Source organism: Chionomys nivalis, chromosome 2, assembly GCF_950005125.1.
Source record: "Chionomys nivalis chromosome 2, mChiNiv1.1, whole genome shotgun sequence".
NCBI lineage: Eukaryota > Metazoa > Chordata > Mammalia > Rodentia > Cricetidae > Chionomys > Chionomys nivalis.
In genome coordinates this window covers 71,545,408-71,568,301 of record NC_080087.1, presented here as the reverse complement: position 1 = coordinate 71,568,301, position 22,894 = coordinate 71,545,408, and the positions used below count along the sequence as shown (strand labels likewise).

The window sequence follows — 22,894 nt, the reverse complement described above, 5'->3', positions numbered from 1 at the left end:
AATGTACTTAACAGACATCTATAGAATATTCCACCCAAATAGGAAAGAATATACCTTCTTCTCTGCAGCTCATGGAACCTTCTCAAAAATCGACCACATACTCGGTAACAAAGCAAACATCCACAGTTACAAAAAAATATTAATAACCACCTGTATCTTATCAGATCACCATGGATTAAAGCTAGAATTCAGCAACAATGCTACCCCCAGAAAGCCTACAAACTCATGGAAACTGAATAGTCAACTACTGAACCATACCTGGATTAAGGAAGAAATAAAGAAAGAAATTAAAGTCTTCCTTGAAGACAATGAAAATAAAGAAACAACATACTCAAACCTATGGGACACTATGAAAGCAGTCCTGAGAGGAAAGTTCATAGCACTAAGTGCCCACTTAAAGAAAACAGAGAAAGCACACATTGGAGACTTAACAGCCCACCTGAAAGCTCTAGAAAAAAAAGAATCAGACTCACCTAGAAGGGGTAGAAGACTGGAAATAATCAAACTGAGGGCTGAAATCAACAAAATAGAAACACAGAAAACAATTGAAAGAATCAATGAATCAAAAAGCTGGTTCCTGGAGAAAATCAACAAGATTGATAAACCCTATCCAAACTAATCAAACGGCAGAGAGGGAATTTGCAAATTAATAAGATCAGAAATGAAAAGGGGGACATACCACAGACACAGAGGAAATTCAGAGAATCATTAGATCTTACTACAAAAGCCTGTATGCCACAAAACTGGAAAATGTAAAAGAAATGGACACTTTTTTAGATAAATACCATATACCAAAGTTAAACCAGGACCAGGTGAACAACCTAAATAGACCTGTTAGTCGTGAAGAATTAGAAGCTCTTATCAAAAACCTCCCTTCCAAAAAAAGTCCAGGACCAGATGGTTTCAATGCAGAATTCTACCAGAACTTCCAAGAAGACCTAATACCTATACTCCTTAATGTATTTCACAATATAGAAACAGAAGAGTCATTGCCAAATTCCTTTTATGAAGCTACAGTAACTCTGATACCAAAACCACACAAAGACCCAACCAAGAAAGAGAATTACAGACCAATCTCACTCATGAACATCGACGCAAAAATCCTCAACAAAATACTGGCAAACCGAATCCAAGAACACATTAGAAAAATTATCCATTATGATCAAGTAGGCTTCATCCCAGAGATGCAGGGCTGGTTTAACATATGCAAATCTATCAATGTAATCCATCATATAAATAAACTGAAAGAAAAAAATCATATGATCGTTTCATTAGATGCTGAAAAAGATTTGACAAAATTCAACATCCCTTTATGATTAAAGTCTTGGAGATATTAGGGATACAAGGGTCATACCTAAATTTAATTAAAGCTATATACAGCAAGCCGACAGCTAATATCAAGTTAAATGGAGAGAAACTTAAAGCCATCCCACTAAAATCAGGAACACGCCAAGGCTGTCCACTCTCTCCATACCTCTTCAATATAGTTCTCGAAGTTTTAGCAATAGCAATAAGACAACATAAGGGGATAAGGGGGATTCAAATTGGAAAGGAAGAAGTTAAACTTGCATTATTTGCAGATGATATGATAGTGTATATGAGCGACCTCAAAAACTCCACCAAAGAACTCCTACAGCTGATAAACGCCTTTAGTAATGTGGCAGGATACAAGATCAACTCCAAAAATCAGTCGCCCTCTTATACACAAAGGATATGGAAGCAGAGAGGGAAATAAGAGAATCATCACCTTTCACGATAGCCACAAAAAGCATAAAATATCTTGGGGTACCTCTAACCAAGGAAGTGAAAGATCTATTTGACAAGAACTTTAAGGCATTGAAGAAAGAAATTGAAGAGGATACCAGAAAATGGAAGGATCTCCCTTGCTCTTGGATTGGGAGGATCAACATAGTAAAAATGGCAATTCTACCAAGGGCAATTTATAGATTCAATGCAATCCCCATTAAAATCCCATCAAAACTCTTCACAGATCTTGAAAGGACAATAATCAACTTTGTATGGAGAAACAAAAAACCCAGGATAGCCAAAACAATCTTATACAATAAAGGAACTTCTGGAGGCATTACCATCCCTGACTTCAAACTCTATTACAGAGCTACAGTAATGAAAACAACGTGGTACTGGCATAAAAACAGAGAAGTCGACCAATGGAATCGAATAGAAGACCCGGATTTTAACCCACAAACCTATGAACAACTGATTTTCGATAAAGGAGCTAAAAGTATACAATGGAAGAAAGAAAGCATCTTCAACAAATGGTGCTGGCACAATTGGATGTCAACCTGTAGAAGACTGAAAATAGACCCATATCTATCACCATGCGCAAAACTCAAGTCCAAATGGATCAAAGACCTCAATATCAATCTGAACACACTGAACCTGATAGAAGAGAAAATGGGAAGTACCCTACAACATATGGGCACAGGAGATCGCTTCCTATGTATAACCCCAGCAGCACAGACATTAAGGGCAACATTGAATAAATGGGACCTCCTGAAACTGAGAAGCTTCTGTAAAGCAAAGGACACTGTCATTAAGACAAAAAGGCAGCCTACTGACTGGGAGAAGATCTTCACCAACCTTGCAACAGACAAAGGTCTGATCTCCAAAATATATAAAGAACTCAAGAAACTAGACTTTAAAATGATAATTAACCCAATTAAAAAATGGGGCACTGAACTGAACAGAGAATTCTCAACAGAAGAAGTTCAAATGGCCAAAAGATACTTAAGGTCATGCTCAACCTCCTTAGCAATCAGAGAAACGCAAATCAAAACAACTTTGAGATATCATCTTACACCTGTCAGAATGGCTAAAATCAAAAACACCAAGGATAGCCTTTGCTGGAGAGGTTGTGGAGAAAGGGGTACCCTCATCCATTGCTGGTGGGACTGCAAACTTGTGCAACCACTTTGGAAATCAGTGTGGCGGTTTCTCAGAAAAATTGGGATCAACCTACCCCTGGACCCAGCAATAGCACTCTTGGGAATATACCCAAGAGATGCCCTATCATATGACAAAAGCATTTGTCCAACTATGTTCATAGCAGCATTATTTGTAATAGCCAGAACCTGGAAGCAACCTAGATGCCCTTCAATGGAAGAATGGATGAAGAAAGTGTGGAATATATACACATTAGAGTACTACTCTGCGGTAAAAAACAATGACTTCTCGAATTTTGCATGCAAATGGATGGAAATAGAAAATACAATCCTGAGTGAGGTAACCCAGACCCAAAAAGAAGAACATGGGATGTACTCACTCATAATTGGTTTCTAGCCATGGATAGGGGCCACTGAGTCTATAATTTGTGATCCTAAAGAAGCTAAACAAGAGGATAAACCCAAGGAAAAACATATAGATATCCTCCCAGCTATGGGAAATAGACAAGATTGATGGGCAAAAAATTGGAATCTTGGGGGTGGGGTGGGATGGGGATGAGGGGTGATGGGGAGAGAAAAGTGTGAAGGAGAGGATGAGGGGAACTGGGGGAATCGGGGTGATTGGGGATAAAGGAAGGTTGGATAGGGGAGCAGGGAAACTCATACCATAGTTAAGGGAGCCACCTAAGGGTTGGCAAGAGACTTGAACTTGGAATGGCTACCAGATGCCCAGGGCAATGTCCCCAGTTAGTTCATTGGGGCACCTGAGGATAGGGAACCTGAAATGAACCTATCCTATAATCATACTGATGAATATCTTGCATATCGCCATAGAACCTTCATCTAGCGATGGATGGAGATAGAGACAGAGACCCACACTGGAGCACTGGACTGAGCTCCCAAGGTTATAATGAGGAGCAGAAGGAGAGAGGACATGAACAAGGAAGTCAGGACCATGAGGGGTGCACCCAACCACTGAGACAGTGGGACCGATCTATTGGGAGCTCACCAAGGCCAGCTGGACTGCTACTGAAAGAACATGGGATAAAACCGGACTCTCTGAATGTGGAGGACAATGAGAGCTGATGAGAGGCCAAGGAGAATAGCACAGGAACTTTCATCTGGCGATGGATGGAGAGAGAGACAGAGACCCAATTTGAAGCAATGGTCTTAGCTCTTAAGGTCCAAATAAGGAGCAGAAGGAGGGAGAACATGAGCAAGGAAATCAAGACCACGAGGCGTGCACCCACCTACTGTGACAGTGGAACTGATCTATTAGGAGCTCTCCAAGGCCAGCTGGACTGGGACTGAATAAGCATGGGTTGAAACTGGACTCTCTGAACATGGCGGACAATGAAGGCTGATGAGAAGCCAAGGACAATGGCACTAGGTTTCGATCCTAATACATGAACTGGCTTTGTGGGAGCTTAGCCTGTTTGGATGCTCACCTTCCTGGACCTAGATAGAAGTGGGAGGACCTTGGTCTTCCTGTAGGGCAGGGAATTTGAACTGCTCTTCAGTATTGAGAGGGAGGGGGAATGAACTGGGGGGAAGAGAAGAGGAGTGGGGATAGGGGGAGGGAGCGGGGGGAGGGGGCAATATGTGGGAGGAGGGGGAGGGAAATGGGAAACGGGGAGCAGTTGGAAATTTTAATTAAAAAAGAATAAAAAAAATGAGAAAAAAAGAAATAATTTTAAGACAACCAAGAACAGTGTCAAAACCCTGTAATATTTACAGGTCTATTGTCTCTATAAGGTAAGGCTCTACTGTTGAAGATATCAGATACTTGGATCAAAGATCATGGAGAAATAACATGGTGGTTACCTGGAAGCTTCATCCCCACTAAATAGTTCTCATAGGCTGTAGTCATAAATCTTATGCACGTGTGAACCTTGAGAAATATAACAACAAACATGGTGAAATAGTGTCATTAACATCATGGGAGTAACTGACCACTTTATGATTGAAGTTAAAGCCCCCTTCCCAAGATGGAACCCATACCTGGAACCAATATCAGGTACAAGAATATATGGCTAGAGAGAACTCTATTATCTAGAAGAATTTAAAAATAATATTCTGATCAATGTTCATAATAGCAAACTGGCCCTTAAGCTCTTATGTTTATACACAGGGATTGGTATATCTCAAAACCATCACCGGAGAAGCATTTTTTTTTTTGCAGTCTATGTTGATTAGTGCTGAGGTCTACAATCATTCAAAATGCTGAGAATAAGTGATGCTGTAGGGATGAGCTAAAAATGAGACCTCAATATCATAACTCTTCCACCCAAGACTCAGGGATCATCATGGAAGAAGAGGCAAAGTGTTAGAACCTCTCTAATGGCAAATGACTCTGAGGAAACAGGGTTTGTATAGACAGAACAGGGCACATACCCTTGTGAATTCACTTGTTAATACAGTGTATGCAAAACCTGAAAATGATCTAGATAGACAAAAATCCCAGAAGATTAATAGCAAGTTGCCAGGATCTCCCACTCCTAGCTGAACAGCTATTGACCACAGATGAGTAATGAGAGAGTATGGGTCAGATTTCTTTAGGGAATTGAACTTTGAGAGTCTACCTATGCTTCCATGGGTACCACTGTGTTAGGAACATAATGGCATCAATAAAGACACTCAGTGACTCTTTTTCATTTTTTTGTTTGATTTAGTTTAGTTTTTAGTAACACATAAAATGTGGATGAAATATTGGTGAGAGGAAAATAAACGACTTGGCAAAGAGTTAATGGGGTTGGACTTGAATAAAAGGCATGTACATTAAGTAGTAAATGATCTAAATCTTTTAAAAAGAACTATAATTATTTGTATGGTAAGAAGTCAGAGAAACCTATATATAATGAGGCATAGAGCATTCTGTAATTTGGCCTGAATCTGACCTGGAAGTTTCCAGCACCTTCCATTGGAGAGTCAGTCACCATTCAGGGACAATGAAAACTTACTGCTGCTTCAAAACACCTTTTGGCATTAGAGATATTCACAAGAAACTCTGAAGTGTGCTTTTAATTAGCAACTGGAAAAAAGTTTTATACATAATTTTGCCTCCCAAAGCCACACTGTCAGTGCCAGTGCAGGCGATATGAAAATTGTCATTCTGAAGGGAGCTGAGGTCACAGAGTCTCAAACCTTTATCTCGGGATTGAGCCGCCTTCCTCTCTCACAGGGGTGGTTATTATAATGTCAGAATCTGTACACTGAGTCCACCACACTGCAGAGGTTGAAAGCTGGGTGAGTACACTATATTGCAGAGGGTGCTGCAGAGAGCAATGAAGAGGCCTGGGTAAATTATCATGTCTGATAATGGGAATCTGGAGTAGAAATAGAACTGTGTAACAGAGAGGTATTTATTACATAATAAAAAGGTTAGTTAGAGAGATCTAAGTGTTCCTAACTTTATGGCAGTCCCTTTTTGTTCTTACTGTAATGTGAATCTCTCACGGAGGTAGATTATGGTGTACTCTAGAGTAATATAGCCCATCTGTGAAGATGCTGAAGGATTGTGGTAATATGTCAATGTGATAATTTATCTTATCTCATAGGATGTATAGACTAATCTTGTGTGTATTATTATTATAGGTAAACTTACCTGGGTTTCACATCCACACTAAACTTAAGAATGGACATGTAGTAAGCACACAACCATGGGAAACTGCATGATGTGAATCTGATTCTTGAGTAAAATGTATTCTTATGAGTACATTTATGAGTGATAGGGGCAGTAACTCTGTCTGCATTGAGTTATTCCTGGTAAAATGACTGTTTGGACTTCAATTTTCAACTTGGGAAGATAAAACTGATGGGAAGAGTACCAGCTTGAGTATCAAGCAATGACAGCCAGGTCCAAATGTGCTTGAGTTACCTCTCCTGGTTTAGTCATATTCAGATGTTAGGCATAACTTCATGCTATGCTATCACACAGTTTATAGTTGTTGTTAATGTTACACAGGGGCTTGTGCATGGAAGTTCAGGGAATCTACCACTCACTCCATTTGTATTCTCATTTAGACCTTTATTTCAGTTTGGACAATGTCTAAGGTTTTACATTTTCAGATTCTTTCTAGGTTTCTCACATGCATCTCCTCTATTATAGTGCATTATAAATGTTATTATAATCTGTTCATCAACATAAGAAGCAGCAAGTATATATAGAATTTTAAATGCAATATTTTAGTAACTTAATTTTCTTCTCATGCACATGTATTTTATGTTGGATGTTTCTACAGAGTAATGGTGTTAATAATTCATCTGTAGTTACCACTCTAGCCTTTACCTCTCAGTGATAAAAGTGCATATTGCTGGGGGCATCATATACATTTGATTCATCATGTGTTTGTGAAATAAATCTGGGAGGTAAGAAAACTTTCTGTTTCATCAGAATATATTTAGAATAATTCATTTTAGTAAAAGATTGAAAACTTGATTTGCAATTGTCATTTGCCTAATGAAATAAGCCTTTATAACAAAATGAAAACTTGTTTAAAAATACTTTATTATCTATTTTGATTTTGTCTGCTTTTCCTGCATGCATGTATGTAGACTATGAGAATGCATTTCCTGCAGAGGAGAGAGGATGGGGGGTAGGTGAGCCCTTTTGAACTAGACTTAGATATAGATTTTAGCTACCATGTGGTTGATGGGAAACAAACCCAGTTTCTATATAATAGCAGCAAGTATTCTTTACCAGAGAGACATCTTTTTAGTTCCCATAAATAAAAACTTTCTCCAACCAGGTTATCAATAGTTCCTTTAAACTAACTTAGAAAAATCAGACCTCTGCTGAATTTTTGAAGATAACAGGCTTATTGATATCATTTATGAGGTTACAACACCTTTTCTTGTGTGTGACTGTGCATTTTGAAGTTTTTGTCAATGCAATAATTCACCTTACACTTCGTGATGTGTTGATCTTTTTAAAAAATATTATTAAGGATTAACTTGCTATTTTTTTTTGCACAAAGTGGATATTAAAGCGGAAATATAAAAAAATGACCTAGGAAGTTGTAAGATGTGATTATTCTGGATTAAGGAATATTCCTAACGTGGAACTACATTTACCATATGACAGTGTAAGTAGTATAAGAAAAACTATATATAATAAGTACAATAAGTATATGTAATATATCCAGACAGTAAGTACAACCATTTCTAGTCCAGTTGCATTTGACAAATTCAGAGAAAATACTTTAGTATTTGTCCTATATTGGTGAGGCTAAAGTCTTGTACCTAATTTACTTTCTGTCATTACTTTCACTACCATCAAAAACTACCTACACCTCTTTAGTAAATTTCTTTACTGCATCTTGCAAATAAGAAAACTATAACTATCTAACATTCAAATTCCTCAGAGACCAATGAAGAAAAAATATTAACTTTGGAAGTAGGAAGTCCAAGCAAGTGACTTGCAAAAAAAAATGTGAGAAATGACAAAAAGAGCTGGCTTCCTAGACAGTCACCCAAGGTTCCTCTGAATTGTTGGAGCATCCATTTTTGTTTTTTTTTTTTTTTTAAAAAAACAAACTTTTATTCATTATACATACCCAATACAAGTTCCCACTCCCTCCCTTCCTCCAATTCCATCCACTTATCCCATCCACTCTTCAGAGAGGGTAAGGTACATTGCTTTAGGGAAGGTCCTCCCTACTATATCTAGGCTGAGCAAGGTATCCATCTAAAGAGAATAGGTTCCCAAAAGCCAGTACAAGCAGTCGTGATAAATCCTCGTGCAATTCAAGTGGTCCCTCAGTCTGTGCCAGTCATGCAACTGACAACCACATTCAGAGGGATTAGTTTCATCTTATGCTTGTTCTTTCCCTGTCAGGCTACTGTTGGTGAGCTCCCATTAGTTCAGGTAGATTGTTTCAGTGGGTATTCCTATCACAGTGTTGACCACTTTGCTCATATTCTCACTCATCCCAATCTTCAGCTGGACTTTGGGAGTTCAGTCCAGTGCTCTGATGCAGGTTTCTACTTCTATTCCCATCAGTTGCTGAATGAAGGCTCTATGGTGACATTTAGGATTTTCATCAGTCTGACTATAGAGCAAGGCCAGTTTGGGTACTCTCTCCTCTAATGCTTAGGGTCTTAGGTGGGGTCATCCTTGTGGATTCCTGGGAATTTCTCTAGAGCCAGGTTTCTTGCTAACCCTATAATGGTTCCCTCAATCAAGATATCTCTTTCCTTGCTTTCATCTCTGTCCTTCCTTCATCTCAGTTATCCCATTCCCTCAAGTTCTCCTTGGTCCTCCCCTTCTCCCCTTGTCTTCCCCTTCTATCTTGCTTCTCCCCCCCCACTCCTATGTTCCCAAATTTGTCAGGTGATCTTGTCTATTTTGACTTTCCAAATGGATTTATTTATGTTTTGTTTAGCGTTTACCTTCTTACCTAGCTTCTCTATGATTGTGAACTATAGGATCAATATCCTTTGTTTATAGCTAGTATCCACTTATGAGTGATTACATACTATATTGATATTTTGGGGTCTGGGTTACCTCAATCGGGATGGTGTTTATTAGTTCCATCCATTTATATGTAAAATTCAAGATGTCATTGTTTTTTTGTACCTCTGAGTAGTACTCTAATGTGTATGTTTTCTTCATCCTTCTTTAGTTGAGGTGCATCTAGGTTTTTTCCACGTTCTGGCTATTACAAACAATGCTGTCATGAACATAGTTGAACATATGTCTTTATAGTATGATTGAGCATCTTTTAGATATATGCCCAAGAGTGGTATTGCTGGATCCTGAGGTAGGTTGATTTCAAACTTTCTGAGAAACCACCATACTGATTTCCAAAGTCATTGTATATGTTTACATTCCCACCAGCAATGGATGAGTCTTTCCCCTACTCCACATATTCTCCAGCATAAGCTATCATTTGTGTTTTTGATCTTAACCATTCTGACAGGTGTAAGATGGTATCTCAGAGTTATTTTTATCTACATTCCACTGATGGCTAAGGATGTTGAATATTTCCTCAAGTGTCTTTTGGCCATTTGAGATTCTTTTGTTGAAAATTATCTGTTTATGATTTTAGCCATTTTGACAGGTGTAAGATGGTATCTCAAAGTTGATTTGATTTGCATTTCCCTGATGGCTAAGGAGGTTGAGCATGGCCTTAAGTGTCTTTTGGCCATTTGAACTTCTTCAGTTGAGAATTCTCTGTTCAGATCAGTACCCCATTTTTCAATTAGGTTAATTATCATTTTAAAGTCTAGTTTCTTGAGTTCTTTGTATATTTTGGAGATCAGACCTTTGTCTGTTGCGGGGTTGGTGAAAATCTTCTCCCAGTCAATAGTTGCTTTTTGTCTTCATGACAGTGTCCTTTGCTTTACAGAAGCTTCTCAGTTATAGGAGGTCCCATTTATTCAATGTTGCCCTTATTGTCTGTGCTACAGGGGTTATACGTAGGAAGTGTTCTCCTGTGCCCATGTGTTGTAGACTATTTTCCACTTTCTCTTCTATCAAGTTCAGTGTGTTCAGATTAATATTGAGGTCTTTAATTCATTTGGACTTGAGTTTTGTGCATGGTGATAAATATGGATTTTTTTTTATTCTTCTACATGTTGACAACCAGTTCTGCCAGCACCATTTGTTGAAGATGCTTTCTTTCTTCCATTGTATACTTTTAGCTCCTTTGTCAAAAATCAGGTGTTCATAAATTTGTGGGTTAATATCCTGGTCTTCTATTCGATTCCGTTGGTAGACTTCTCTGTTTTTATGCCAGTACCAAGCTGTTTACATTACTGTAGCTCTGTAATAGAGTTTGAAATCAGGGATGGTACTGCCTCCAGAAGTTCCTTTATTGTATAAGATTGTTTTGGCTCTCCTGGGATTTTTGTTTTTCCATATAAAGTTGATTATTGTTCTCTCAAGGTCTGTGAAGAATTTTGTTGGGATTTTAATGGGGATTGCTTTTATATTAGGGGCATAGATATTCAGGATTGAGACTTAATCCTGATGAATTATTTCTGGTATGAGTATAAAGTGTCCTCCATCTCTTCTGATTGATTTTAGTTTGAAATGAATTTTGTTACTATATTTTGTTGTTATATTAGTATAGTCACACCTGCTTGTTTCTTAGGTACATTTGATTGGAAAACCTTTTCCAAACCTTTTACTCTAAGGCAGTGTCTGTCTTTGATTTTGAGGTGTGTTTCTTGTAAAGAGAAGACTGTTGGATCCTGTTTTTGAATCCATTCTCTTATCCTGTGCTTTTTTATAGGTGAATTGATTCCATTGATATTAAGTAATATTAATGACCAGTGGTTGTTAACTCCATTTATTTATTTATATTTGGTGATATTTATTTATTTTTTTGTTTGTGTGTTTCTCTTCTTTGATTTGTGCTGGAGGAAGGTCGTCATATGTCTTTGTTATTATGGGTGTTGATGACTTCCCTGGGTTGTGGTTTTCCTTCTAGTACTTTCTGTAAGGCTGGGTTTGTGGCTACCTGTTGTTTAAATCTGTTATGGTTCTGGAATATCTTGTTTTCTCCATTGATGGTGAATGCAAACTTTGTTGGATATAGTAGTCTGGGCTTTCATCCATGGTCTCTTAGTGTCTGCAGCATATCTATCCAAGACCTGTTGGTTATACTTGTCTCTGTAGTTCCTGTTCGTTTACTCAGATTTTCCATATCCAGCCCTCCCTCAGTTTCTGTTTTCTTCATTACCTCCATTTCACTTTTCAAGTCTTGAACTGTTTCCATTACCTGTTTGAATACTTTTTCTTGGTTTTCTTGGGTATCTTTGAGAGGTTTATTTATTTCTTCTAACTTTTTGTTAGAATTACACCAACAGAATACGAGAGATAGAAGAAAGAATCTAAGACGCTGAAGATACTATGGAGGAAATAAACTCATTGATCAAAGAAACAGTAAATTCAACAAATTCTTAACACAAAACATCCAGGAATTCTGGGACACCATGAAAAGACCAAACCTAAGAATAATAGGGGTAGTAGAAGAAGAAGAATTACAGCTCAAAGGCTCAGAAAATATATTCATCAAAATTATAGAAGAAAACTTTCCCAACCTAAAAAAGGATATTCCTATGAAGGTACAAGAAGCATACAGAACACCAAATAAACTGGATCAAAAAAATCCCTTTGCTACATAATAATCAAAACACAAGACATACAGAATAAAGAAAGAATATTAAGAGTTGCAAAGGAAAAATGTCAAGTAACATATAAAGGTAAACCTATCGGAATTGCCAAACTCTTTTTATGAGGCTACGATTATCCTGATACCCAAACCACAGAAAGACATAACTAAGAAGGAGAATTGTAGACCAATCTCACTCATGAGCATTGATGCAAAAATACTAAATAAAGTACTGGCAAATCAAATTCAAGAACACATCAAAACTTTGATCTACCATGATAAAGTCTACTTCATCCCAGATAAGCAGGGCAGGTTCAACATATGAAAATATGTCAACATAATCCACCATATAAACAAGCTGAAAAATAAAAACCACATAATCATCTTACTAGATACCCAAAAAGCTTTTGACAAAATACAACATCTCTTCATAATAAAGGTCTTAAAGAGAGCAGCAATACAAGGAGCATACCTAAACATAAAAAAGGCAATATACAGCAAGCCAAAAGCCAACATCTAACTAAATGGAGAGAAACTCCCAGCGATTCTACTGAAATCAGGAACAAGACAAGGTTGTCCACTCTCTCCATATCAATATATTCAATATAGTTCTTGAGGTTCTAGCTAGAGCAATAAAACACCAAAGGGAGATCAAGGGGATACAAATTGGAAAAGAAGAAGTCAAACTCTCACTGTTTGCCGATGATATGACAGTTTACATAAGCGATCCCAAAATTTCTACCAATAGCGTCTACAACTCATAAACGCTTTTAATAATGTAACAGGATACAAGATTAACTAAAAAAATCATGTATACACAGATGATAGAAGGGCTGGGGAAGAAATCAGAGAAACAACACCATTCACAATAGCCACAAGATGCATAAAATATCTTGGAATAACTCTACCAAACAAGTGGAATACTTGTATGACAAAAACTTTAAATCTTTAAAGAAAGAAATTGAACAAGACACCAGAAAGTGGAAAGATCTCCCATGCTCTTGGGTAGGCAGAATTAACATAGTAAAAACAGCAATCTTACCAAAAGCAATCTACAGATTCAATGCAATGACCATCCAAGCATGCTTCTTCACAGACCTTGAAAGGACAGTACTCAACTTCATATGGAAAAGCAAAAAGCCCAGGATAGCCAAAGCAATCCTATACAATAAAAGAAATTCTGGAGGCATCACAATTCCTGACTTCAAACTATACTACAGAGCTACAGTACTGAAAATAGACTGGTATTGACCTAAGAACAGACAGGAGGACCAATGGAACCGAACATAAGACCCGGATATTAATCCACACTCCTTTGAACACCTGAGTTTTGTCAAAGAAGCAAAAAATATCAAATGGAAGAAAGAAAGCATACTTAACAAGTGGTGCTGTCATAATGATATCAACATGTAAAAGAATGAAAATAGAACCATATCTATCACCATGCACAACGCTCAAGTCCATATGGATCAAAGACCTCAACATAAAGCCAGCCTTATAGATGAGAAAGTGCAAAGTACACTTGAACGCATTGGCACAGGAGACCACTTCCTACATATAAGCCAGCAGCACAAACACTGAGAGAAACAATTAATAAATGGGACCTCCTGAAACTGAAAATCTTCTGTAAGGCAAAGGACATGGTCAACAAGACAAAATGACAGCCTGCAGAATTGAAAAGTTCTTCACTAACCCCACATCAGACAAAGCACAATAAAAATTAATAAAAAATAAAATAAAATGCCAATGCAGAAAAAAATACTTGGTCCTTTAAAGGTCAGATAAGTACCAATGTATGAATGGATCCTACAGACAGTCAATGTTGTATTATTTAACTATAATACTGAGGCATAGGTAGGAGAAACAATTTCCAAAGGTATGATGAGATATCAAAATCCAAATATTTTAATTAACATAGAATTGACATCTGAGAAGGGATTGTAAACAAGGTATCCTTAGAAATAATGTTTCTTCTATTAATGACAAAAACAGAAGGTCTTATGGAATATGTAGAAAATACAGCAAAGGCCAATATTGGACCAATGAATGTAAATCAACAAGATTCAACCAAGGCAACCTGTTACCACTGAGACTTAGACTCCTTAGGATAGAATAACTATTGAAACATTTAGAATATGTTTCTTGTTTGATGCTGTTCATGCTGGTTGTAATTTTAACTTTTATGTGTGTGTTTGCCTCTTCTTTTCTCTGAAAAAATAGTTTCTATTTATTTTTATTGTATCTAGTTTTGTATTAAGCTTAGAACTCTTTTATTTAGACAAAAGGGGGAAATGTGTTGTGGTAACTCCTTCATTCTATAGCCTTTAAGCTACCAGCCCATTTTGGACATGGTCTCATGTATTATAAATGCACATAAAAAGCCCATGGGTAGGACTCTTTGCTGCTGAACAGTTCCAGTTCCCTGTACGCACAGAGGAGTGCTGATCACTAACATCACTGTGAGTTTATCCCCAAATAAATAAACCTTTTTTGTCCTCCATTTTGAGCTATTGTGTAACTCTTTGGTATGCCACCACAATAAGCTTAAACCACACTTACTTTCTTATTTTGTGTTTGAACTATACTCTTTATCTAAGGACTTAAAACTCTTAACTATATGTTTCATGGAAATTTTCCAAGCGAAACATCATTTGGACCTTAGTAGTTATAGCAAAAACCAATAGTAAGATTTGTAAGGCTCTCCATGTACATAGAATTCTATTCTTGTATATTTGATTAATTGGTCATGTACCATTACTAAGCACATATTCATGATATGCAGGCTGATGCTCCTAAAACTATTAGTGGATTTTAAATGCCAAATTTAGTCAGTGACAAAGATTTGAGATGCTGTGGTGGATTGAACAGGTAACTGTGTTCCCTGTAGATGCATGTGTTTGAATGTCTGGACTATAAGAGGAAGACTATTAGAAGGTGTATCTTTGTTAGAGCAGTTGTTCCCTTGTCAGATGAAGACTGTAATTGTGGAGGTAAGCTTTGTGAACTCATATGCTCAAGCTATGCCAATGTGGGATGCAGTTTGTGTTGCCTGTTGATCAAGATGCAGAACTCTCAGCTTCTTCTCTAGTTCTGTATTTACCTGAATTTTGCCATGGTCCCCACCAAGAAGATAATAGACTAAACCACAGAAAATTTAAACTATCCCCTATTATAGGTTTTCCTTTACAAAAGATTACAGGGTCGTGATGTCTTTTCTCATCAGTAGAAACCTTGATTCAGAAAGGGCTATCAGTCAGTGGGGTATTCCACTGATAAGCCTCACCATGTTTTAGTTTGGAGAAATATAGAATTTGAATTTGTTACTATGGATTAGAAAAAAAGACACATGTTTTCAGTGAGGCATAATGGATCATCAAAATAGGTTCATGGAAGATAGTGCTATGTATAGTGAAGAGGTTTTTTTATTAATTCCATTGGCAGAGGAAATCTCAAATCTACCTAGTATTGACTGTCTGTAAGTATTAGTGTTCACACTTATGAACATTTATGATGAAAAGGAGAACGTTGAGTAAGGAAAACATTTTTTAAAATGTACAATTTAAGGAAAAAAAGGATTACCAGAGATTAGAATACAGTTACATTTTGAGTTCAAGGAGATAACCAGATTTAAAATGGAATAATGGGAGTGATGATGTCAAGGCAAGATCACATATAGTTAAGTTTCCAACTCTTCAAAAGGATTTTTAAAAAGGCTTAGAGTCAGTAGAAATGGTAAAGAGCTTTAATCCCAGCACTTAAAAGGCAGAGGCTGGAAGGTGTCAAAGTTTGAGCCCAAGCTGGTCTACAAAGTAAGGGCCAGTTTCATTTTATAGGGAATTACACTTAAGAGATTGCGTGAATCTTAGAAGTGATTTTAAAGTTTGGACTTAAAAACATTATTGAGGTTGTGATGATAGACAATGAAAACTCCCGAAGCAGGACTTAATGCATTTTGAATTTTGTTATCATTACAAGTCTATGAGGGCCAGAGAGTAGAATGTGGTTGCTTGAAAGAATATAACCCTCATAGACACCTTTGTTTGAATGTTTGTCCTACAGTAAGTGGCATTTTGAGTAAGTGGGGACCCTCTTGGAGCTGTGTGTAATGTTCCAAGGCTTGAGTGAGGTTTGAGATCTGTCTCATATGCTCAAGATACACCCAAGATAGAATTCAGTTCCTTCCTGTTGCCTGTAGGTCAAGATGTAAACCTCAACTATTTCTCCAGCACTGTGTCTGCTTTGCTTGTTGTCATGTTTATCACTATGATGATTGATGTTGGATTAAGTCCCAGAAACTGTAAGCAAGCCCCTATTAAATGTTTTCCTTTATAAGAGGTGCCGTGTTCATGGTATGTCTTCACAGAAATAGAAACCAGGACCAAGACAAAAGTTATCTCAGAATTTGAGTAGTAGTTTTCTAATTATTCTACTCAAGCAGATGTCACCAGTTTTACAGTCTTCTGTGACATTCACTGGCATGACAGGCTGCAAGGTTCTTGGTTTATCTACAAACAAGACCAAGTATGATATTTTCATCCTTTTTTATTTCACGCTTTTCATTTGTATTTCTTTTGTTTTTAATCATCTTAAAGTATCTATTTTCTTTAAGTCTTCTTCACATTTAGGGTTTTGGTATATCCAATTCTTCTTCCCCATTCTCTTCTCTTATTCCAGGTCATATGTTGCATGAACATTGTCTCTCCTTCTACTCTCAAATCATGTGTTCTTACCTTCACTGACCAATCTCACAAAGACTCTTTATAACACTCTTATTGTGCCATTTTTTAGGTTCCTGGGCTCAATATACATTCATCCTACATAAACACATATTTCTTACATGTATAATTAATAAAACCATATTGAGCCAGAATTGGTGCTAATGATCTTTTTGAGACTTATCTTACTTAATAGAATAATTTCTATATCCTGCTGTTACCCTTCCCCAGGGCATTCTACAGTGCTAGTGCATGGAGAAGGGAAGACTGTTAGTAGCTTGTAGTTCTAAGGTCTCAGATAATGGTCCCACCTTGTTTTCAATTCTTCAGATCCCAAGACTGATGACCAATTTTCTTCCAGTTATTGATTATTCAGCTGTCATTGCATGGTTGATGATTGTGTGGAGCACTGGTGACTTTCCTGGGCCTGCATGGTTCAGCCTGGTTCTGATTCACAGAAGCTTCTGCATACTTCTTCAAAGGGAGCTCACCTACCTCAGAAGATTTCAGATATCTAATCCTGCTGGAATAGTATATGGTGTGTTGAGAGTTTACTCTTAACTTCACTCCTCTGAGGGGCTGTCTAACCCTCTGCCATTTTCCTTATCATTTTTACTCTAAGACTATGGAGTGGTGCATGATTATTCCAGATACAGTTTCAATAGAGACCATAAATATTTCTTCAGAAGCAGTCATTCATCAGATTCTGTCCTTCGTGCCAGTTCTGGTAGCATTTTGGCCTTACTTTATGCTGCTGTTCAGTCCATGAGATTTCATCAAACCAGATATCCCTTTATCTCTAACAGCTCTGATATGTGAGTGCACACATGTTTGTGTCTATGTGGTATTATTTTTATAAAGTTGTGCTTTAACATGATATAAGTTGTCACTTAAACCATCATTCTAATGCATTAGTGCATTTATATTTTTCGTATATACCTCTGTTTCAGGGTAAAGACACAAAGTTGACTTGGCATAACAAAGCTTGAAGTTGAGAGTTTGCTTTAAGTGGACTTGGTTACTAATTGGAGATAAACATTTCTCACAGTGATGTCAGAAATTTATTTTACAGGGAGCTTTAAAGGGAATAATATTAGAACAAGTATATACTGTTTGGTAGTTTGCAAGGATGAGTGGAGAGTAAAGCAGTCAAACAGTTTAAAAGAAGCTAATATCATGCAGTTATTTGGGGGCATTTTGATTCCCAGTCTCTAGAACTGGGTTGGGTACCTTTCCAATGGAGTGTTCATGGAGGCAGTAGCAAAGGGAGAACTAGTTTAAAGTTAAACTAAAAATGGCTCCACATGAGACAAGGTAGGAACCATTTTCCATGTCACAAGGCAATAGGTTTTTTTCTAAATGGCATTATAAATTTCTCAATTCATATCTCTTATGTTTAGATAAGATATTCGTGAAGTACTAACATATTTAATTTTCATGGACATTATTAAAGTTGTTTTCTTTAACACCATTGCTAGATAATATACTCTGGAAGTCTTGCATTATACTTGTTTGTATGGAATTATGCTTTTCATTGTTACTCATGGGCCAATATCACCTCATTCTTTATGGTTCATTTTCTCTGAAGTTTTATGTCTTTCCTTTATCATTATATACATTTTACTGTATTATTTATTCTCACAGTAATATACATAGAAAGTAACTACTCCTGTCAAACTTGAGGATGAGGACTTTTTAAGTGGTCAGAGCTGGCCATGACCATGAGTGCTAAAATACTCTTTGTTTCAGTTTCTCAGTTGCCCCATGTGATAAAGGTTTCCTCCTCTACTGCAGACTGCAAACATTTGTCAGTAATAATTTGGTCTGAAGAATATTGGGGCCATATTCTAAAGGAAATTGTGCCAAGTCACAGAATGAATTTATGGAATCTGGCAATCATAATCATTATCTTTTCACAAACTGCAATTGGAATTCTTGGAAATTTCGCTCTAATTTTCCACTATCTACTCCTTTACTGCAGAGAATACACATTAAAGCCCACAGATTTGATTCTGATGAATATAATGGCAGCCAATGCCTTGATTATTCTCTCTACAGGAGTGCCCCAAACAATGGCAGTTTGGGGATTTAAGCAATTCTTGAATGATTTTGGATGCAAGCTCGTATTTTACATTCAGGGATGTGGTAGGAGTGTGTCCATTGGTACCACTTGCCTCTTGAGTGTCTTTCAGGCCTTGACCATTTGCCCCAGGAAATCCTGCTGGAAGGATCATAAAGTCAAAATTGAGAAGTACATCATCTGCCTCATTTCCCTCATCTGGTTCCTGAACATATTCACAAATTTCATATATTTTTCATACATAATTTTCAACAGGAACAGCAAAAATATGTCACAAACACGAGATTTTGGATACTGCTCCACTGTAAGGGGGGATGCAATTGGTGATTCACTCTATGCAGCATTGGTGGTTTGCCCTGAAGTCTTTCTTTCTGTGCTCATGGCCTGGTCCAGTGGCACCATGATTGTCATTCTGTACAGACACAAGCAGAGGGTTCAACACATCCGCAGCACTCATGGTTCCAGTAGAAACTCCACTGAGTTCAGAGTCACCCAGAACATTCTGATCCTTTTGTCTAACTTTTTGGCTTTTTACACTGTCTCCTCCATGGTAAGAGGCTCCATTGCTCTTTTAAATAGTCACAACTGGTGGCTGATGAATATCAGTAACTTGACTTCTCTGTGTTTTCCATCTTTTGGACCATTTGTTCTCATGAATCATTCTATTTTGTCCAGGCACTGTTTTGTCCTGATAAGAAATAAAAATCATTGAATTTCACTCTAAGTATGAAAACAATATGTTTTATTTGGTATCCAGTTCTTTGTTCACCTTTCACACTCAAAAGGTCAATAAACGAATTTGGGTAGGTAGTACCTTGTCTTATTAAGATTAGCTGAAATGATTTTGGGTGTTTGGTCAGCTGGTTGAATCAACAGCCTTCATGAACTGTTCATATTTTTTGAGGCCCATTGTACTCTCGTAGCTGGGAGTGTCTTTTCTTTGACCACCTGATGTACAAGTGACCCAAGAAAACCTTTCAATAAATGTGAGCTGCTTATGGATTTCATTCTGTCAGGAGATCTTGGCTGCTTGGCAGTTTCACAGACAGCTCTGTGGTCTACATTCTATCTTCTAGGACAAATGAAATTCTTCCTGGTAATAGACTTGTTTCTCAGGAGGACCTGGTCACACCACAACTGCTATAGCTTTTCACAACACCAGACAACAAATAGGCTCAATACCTTCCACATAATACAAAATTAATTAATAATTAATGGCGGCTTTGTTGTAATTCTGAATTGTTTGCAAGTATTTTATTGAAAATTTTAGCATCAGGGATATTGACTTGAAAACTTCATTTCCTGTTGTTCTTTATTTGGTTTGTAATCACTGTAATGGTTGCTTCATAAAAAGAGTTTGAAAGAATTTAATACAGTCATATAGAAAATCAATCCTGGAGTTTATCAAAAGAAAATGGAGGTATCATTTGACCCAGGAATTTCACTCCTGGGTTTATAGCAAGAGTTCACTCCTTATCATAACCTAGAGGTATTTCAGCATCCATTTTTATTTCTGATCTATTTACTATAGGCAACAAAATAAATCCCACCTACATATCCAAAACATATAAATTGATAATTAAATGTGTTTTCTTACATAAAAATGGACTACAGTGAAAGATGAAATCACAAAATGTGTAGAAAAATTGATATACTTATAAGGGATAATTTTTCCAGGACGCAGAATGTCAGAATGAAACAAGTTCACATTGTCTTCTTCATATGAAGATTGTACACTATAATGTCTACATGTTTATATGCAAATGGATATGTGAGTATTCATTTATTTTGTATTGCATTTATAAAGGAGACAAAGAACATAGCATTAGTTAATGAGCAGGTAAATGTATCCATGATTTATGAAAGAGGATATAAAAATAGAATAACTATTTTTTTTATTTTCTACTATGATAGTTTTCCTTTTTTCTGGTGCATGAGGGCATAGATATGTAATTGCTAGTGACAATGTAAAACCCTAAGCAAAGCTCTATCGCTTCAGCATGGCTATTCTAACTGTGGAGAAGTTCATTGAAATGGACAGAATTCTGGCCTGTGCGAGTGTTATTTGGAGTGGCTATTTCATTGTTGCACATTAATACTTTTATTTGTGAGTTCATTACAATATAGTGATTTTAATTTGAAACAAAAAGGTATCACAACTTATCCAAAGATGCAGGGATTGCCAACATATAACCATCAGTAAATATAATTCATCACACATAAGCACTCAAAAAGAGAAATCACTTAATTATCATATTAGATTCCAGAAGACCTTTGATTCTTTTTCTTTTTTGAACATTTTATTGAAAATAGACCCTATTTTCAAACAGTGTATCATGATTGTATTTTCACTTCCCCCTACTCATCCTACTTCCTCCCTAACTCTCCTACCATGCAGGTCTACTTGCTTTTTATTATTACATTATATTACATTACATTATAAACCATAACAAAATAACATATACTAATATTACATTGCTTTTTATTATTACATTATATTACATTACATTATAAACCATAACAAAATAACATATACTAATATTAAATAAAGCTATCATATGCAAGTTGGACAGGGCAAGGCAGCAAAAGAAAATATGTGCAGAAGAAGGCACAAGAATCCAAGACCTACTAATCCACATATCCGAAATTCCATAAAAATATTAAACTGACTATTACCAAGAGTGGTATTGCTGGGAGATGGTGGGGCTGATCTATTGAAAATGCATGGGATAAAACCAGACTCTCTGAATATTGTGGACAATGAGGGCTGCTGAGAAGCCAAGGACAATGGCACTGAGTTTTGACCCTATTGCATGTACTGGCTTTGTGGGAGCCTAGCTGGTTTGGATGCTCACCTTCCTAGACCTGGATGGAGGGGGGAGGACCTTGGATTGCCCACAGGGCAGGGAACCCTGACTGCTCTTTGGACTGGAAAGGGAGGGGGAGAGGAGCTGGGCGTGGGGAGAGAGGGAGGGAAAAGGGAGGCAGGGAGGAGGTGGAAATTTTTAATAAAAAAATTTTTAATAAAAAATATTAAACTGGCCGGGCGGTGGTGGCGCACGCTTTTAATCCCAGCACTCGGGAGGCAGAGGCAGGCGGATCTCTGTGAGTTCGAGACCAGCCTGGTCTACAAGAGCTAGTTCCAGAACAGGCTCCAAAACCACAGAGAAACCCTGTCTCGAAAAACCAAAAAAAAAAAAAAATATTAAACTGAATGATATACTAAATATACAGAGGACTTGATGAAGACCTGTGGAAGGCCTGTGCTTTTGGATTCAGTCTCTGCTACTTCATATGATCTTTGCTCAGTTGACTTAGAGGCATTGTTTCCTGGTATTTTTCACCCCTCTCTTTGTAATACTCTTTATGTCTCCTATTCCATGTGATTTCCTGATCTCTGAATAGATAGACTAGATGGAGGCAACCCATTTTGAAGTCTAGATGTCAAAAAGTATTTTTAACAAAATCCAACATGTCTTCATTATAAATGGCATAGAATGCCTAGAGATGAATATATCATTTGACAACATAATAAAGGCTATATAATATAAACATATATGCAGAAGACAGGACCAGAGAGTCTTACAAATAAGAGCTACACCAATACTGTTCATCTCCATTTATATTTAATATTCAAATGTGTACACAGTTTTTCTAAATAGAACCATAATTGAGGAATGATCTGAAAACCACAAATCTTTGAAATCTCAAGTAGAATACAATTTTATTTAACCCTGATCGATAAATAGAACAGTTTCAGAAAAGGATGTATACAAGAGAAGGGAAGAAAAATGAGCACAATAAAATGAAGGGAACTGAGTAGAGAAGGACATGAGTTTATGAAAATTGCCCCAAGGGTCTCACTCTTTTGGTAAGGACAAGGGAGAGCTGATAGTCTAACCAACCCTGCAGTTACACAAGTCCAGATCTAGGGTCATGTGGTGGCTTACCCCAGCATCCACTCAAACTATGATTTGCTGGAGCAGGTGAAGGGAACATCAGACCCAAATCTTCATGATTTCCACAACTCAGGGTAACAGCAGGATAATCAAGACTAGAGTTCCAGAGGACTAGAAC

General features: G+C 37.1%; 1 protein-coding gene across 1 annotated transcript; it reads left to right on the top strand.

The window, feature by feature from the left end:
* The first annotated feature begins 18,602 nt into the window (after positions 1–18,602).
* Positions 18,603–19,529, top strand: LOC130868401 (vomeronasal type-1 receptor 4-like). Its single transcript, XM_057760639.1, has one exon. The coding sequence runs from the start codon at positions 18,612–18,614 to the stop codon at positions 19,527–19,529; it is 918 nt and encodes a 305-aa protein (XP_057616622.1). The 5' UTR covers positions 18,603–18,611.
* The last annotated feature ends 3,365 nt before the right edge of the window (positions 19,530–22,894 follow it).

Excerpts from the sequence above, each read along its gene's own strand:
- LOC130868401 (XM_057760639.1), top strand. The coding sequence starts at position 18,612 with ATGAATTTATGGAATCTGGCAATCATAATCATTATCTTTTCACAAACT.